The 2,862-nt window shown below is 28.4% G+C and overlaps 1 protein-coding gene across 1 annotated transcript; it reads right to left on the reverse strand.

Annotated features, from left to right (window-relative positions):
- On the reverse strand, window positions 1-384 carry LOC130965726 (cell division cycle protein 48 homolog). Its single transcript, XM_057890486.1, has one exon. The coding sequence runs from the start codon at window positions 382-384 to the stop codon at window positions 1-3; it is 384 nt and encodes a 127-aa protein (XP_057746469.1).
- Between the last annotated feature and the right edge of the window lie 2,478 nt (window positions 385-2,862).

The raw sequence follows: 2,862 nt of genomic DNA on the forward strand, positions 1-2,862 counted from the left end.
CTACCGCGACCCATTCCTCCGATCGCTTCCGCTTCCAGTCAGAACTGTCTTTACCAGATCGGGAGCTTGTGATGATATCTCACTAATGTCTACACCATTAAATCCATATGTATAACGAGCAAGAGTCAAAAGATCGACGCCCTTCGAGATTGGTGACTTCTTCAAGCACCTTTTGAAGATCTGGAGACATGATGTCTCATCCGGTAAAGGAATGTATATCAATTGGTCAAGACATCCTGGCCGAAGCAATGCAGGGTCAGGTCTGTTTGTTGCTCCAATGATGAACACGGTTTCCTTAACAGACATTCCATCCATCTTTGTTAGTAGTTGGTTCAACATTCTATCAACACCGCCGGAATCCCCTCTTGAACTTCCTCGCTGCATATCCGAAATGTCAAAGCCTTAGAAAAATAATTAGTGGCAATTTGTGTGAAATATAAAAAAAACCATTCATTTAATATGAAAAAAACATCCTAATACTTAACAAAAGAAATATGCAGTTATATTTTAGAAAAAATAATTAAATATTTATAAAATTTAAAAAAAAATGAAATTCTTAAAGAAATAGAAGCATTCACATTTGCAATACAAAAAAATTCGAAAAATATATAAAAGAACATCCATTTAGTATGAAAAGGAAACATTCTGATACTTAACAGAAGAAACATCCATATATATTAACTCGTAGAGATTTTAGATTCACCCAAAGGTATTTTGGCTGATTTTTTGCTAATATCCTTTTGGTTCCCTAGCATTGCTCTATTATGAATGAATTCTATTATGATCCAAACACTAATTTGCTCAACATTCAAAATCAAGTTATAAAAATTTCACCCCACATGATACACCGATAATGACCCACGTCAAAGTTCATGTCTTAAAATGCCACACAACCACAAACTTTTATTTACAATTCCAAGTTTCAATACCTTCTCTTTTACTATAATTTTACAACTATTTTTATTATGAAAGTGCCACAACCCGACATCACAAATAAAAAACCGAGGTAAAAAATTAACACAATAACGTCTATTCATTAATTTGAAAAACATCACTTTGCATTTTCTCAAATTACCTTAAAGTTCAATTAACAACGAAAAAGTCACAACAGTAATTCAAAAGGAACCAATTTGTGTCAAACTTTTTCTTTTTTCGGACACAATTACTATAAAAGACCGTTAACAAAATTTAATTATTAAAAAGGATGTTTAATACTAAAATTATTAACGAGTAAATCTTTTTATAGTATATTTCTTGTAAAATTTTAATAATTTTGATTAATTATCTATGTCTTATTTATTTTTAATTTCTGTGATCTTTTATCTTTTTTTGTCAACGGATAAACATCACAAAAAAATTAAAAAAAGATGGAATTCAATAAATAATAACAAATTTACTAAAATTTTAGGAAAATTATAAATTATCAACATCGAAATTATAAAATATAAATAAAAGATAATTAACATATTTTTATCTTTGTATAAAAAATAGCTTTTTTCTAGAATATTATAAAAAAATTATGTGTTTATTAATAATTTTGATATTAATTAAATCTCCTCTTTAACAATTAAATCATTTTAATGGTCTTTTTGAAATTTTTTTGGTCATAGATCAAACTTTATTTAAATATATTCACCCACAATAATGGAAATAATATTCTTTAATTGCGTTTTTCCATATGTACTTACTCTTCTTTTAATTAGCATTTTAAGTAAATTATCAGTTCACCTCCACTCACTACACAAAAAAATTATAACCACCCAAGCCAAAGCCAAACTGAATCATTTAAAAATACATACACACCTTAACCCAAAACTTGGATGAACTCAATTTCATTCATGGACATAACTTTTGTTTTTCGTTTTTATTCAATTAAAAAAATTATTTTTCCCATACCTATGGACATAATTAAGTAGCCCGTTTTCCATGGTTTCAACCCAAAACTATACACATAGCCCATTACATTAGCTTGGCTCCCCCTCTCTTCGTTCAACTTCGCTGCAAGCCATTATGCTGTGCCCCCTTCTTTTTCCAATGTTACCCACAATGGGTATTTTCACGTAACTTTACTCTTCAACGCCTTAGCCGGTGGGAAGTGTAACACACACCCTCCTACCTTAATATTTAAAATAATCACCTTACTTAAGATCTAAACCATTCAAATATTTAACAATAAATCTAAATGCTGAAAAACATTGAAGAACTGAAACTTCAATAAAGTATAGGAAAGTTATCAGATGTACCTAGGAACATCGGTATTCCAGTTGTTTTAACCGTTGATTTTAATTAATATATATTATATATATTTTTTATAATTTAGATCAACGGTTAAAACAACTGAAACACTGATATTTCCGGTACACCTGATAACCTTCCGTATATTGGAGTACCTGAAACGTTTCCTATAATATATACAGTTGTGGATGTCGTTTGGGTTATAGTGCTTTTATATACATACTAACATGGCCATTTAACATATATTATTCATCATTTGGATATATATATATATATATATATATATATATATATATATATATATATATATATATATATATATATATATTTTGTTGCGTACTTATAATGTAAGCTAAGCATCTTTCTTCGGTTAATTTTTTTTATATAATGATGTTCATAAATTAATTGATTATCCTCTTGGGATAAAAGAATTATTGTACTCATCAATTTTATAAAGATTTGGTTTTGAAATAAATTGATTGAACATTATGCTGCCAAAGTAGTCTCTTTTGTGAAAATTGATTTATTCAAAATATAAAGAATATGGTGTTATATAATTCATGCAAATATTGGTCGACCTAAAGAAAGGTCTATATTTGGCGGAATTACATACACATATTGATAGTA

Source organism: Arachis stenosperma, chromosome 3 (assembly GCF_014773155.1).
Source record: "Arachis stenosperma cultivar V10309 chromosome 3, arast.V10309.gnm1.PFL2, whole genome shotgun sequence".
Classification (NCBI taxonomy): Eukaryota; Viridiplantae; Streptophyta; class Magnoliopsida; order Fabales; family Fabaceae; genus Arachis; species Arachis stenosperma.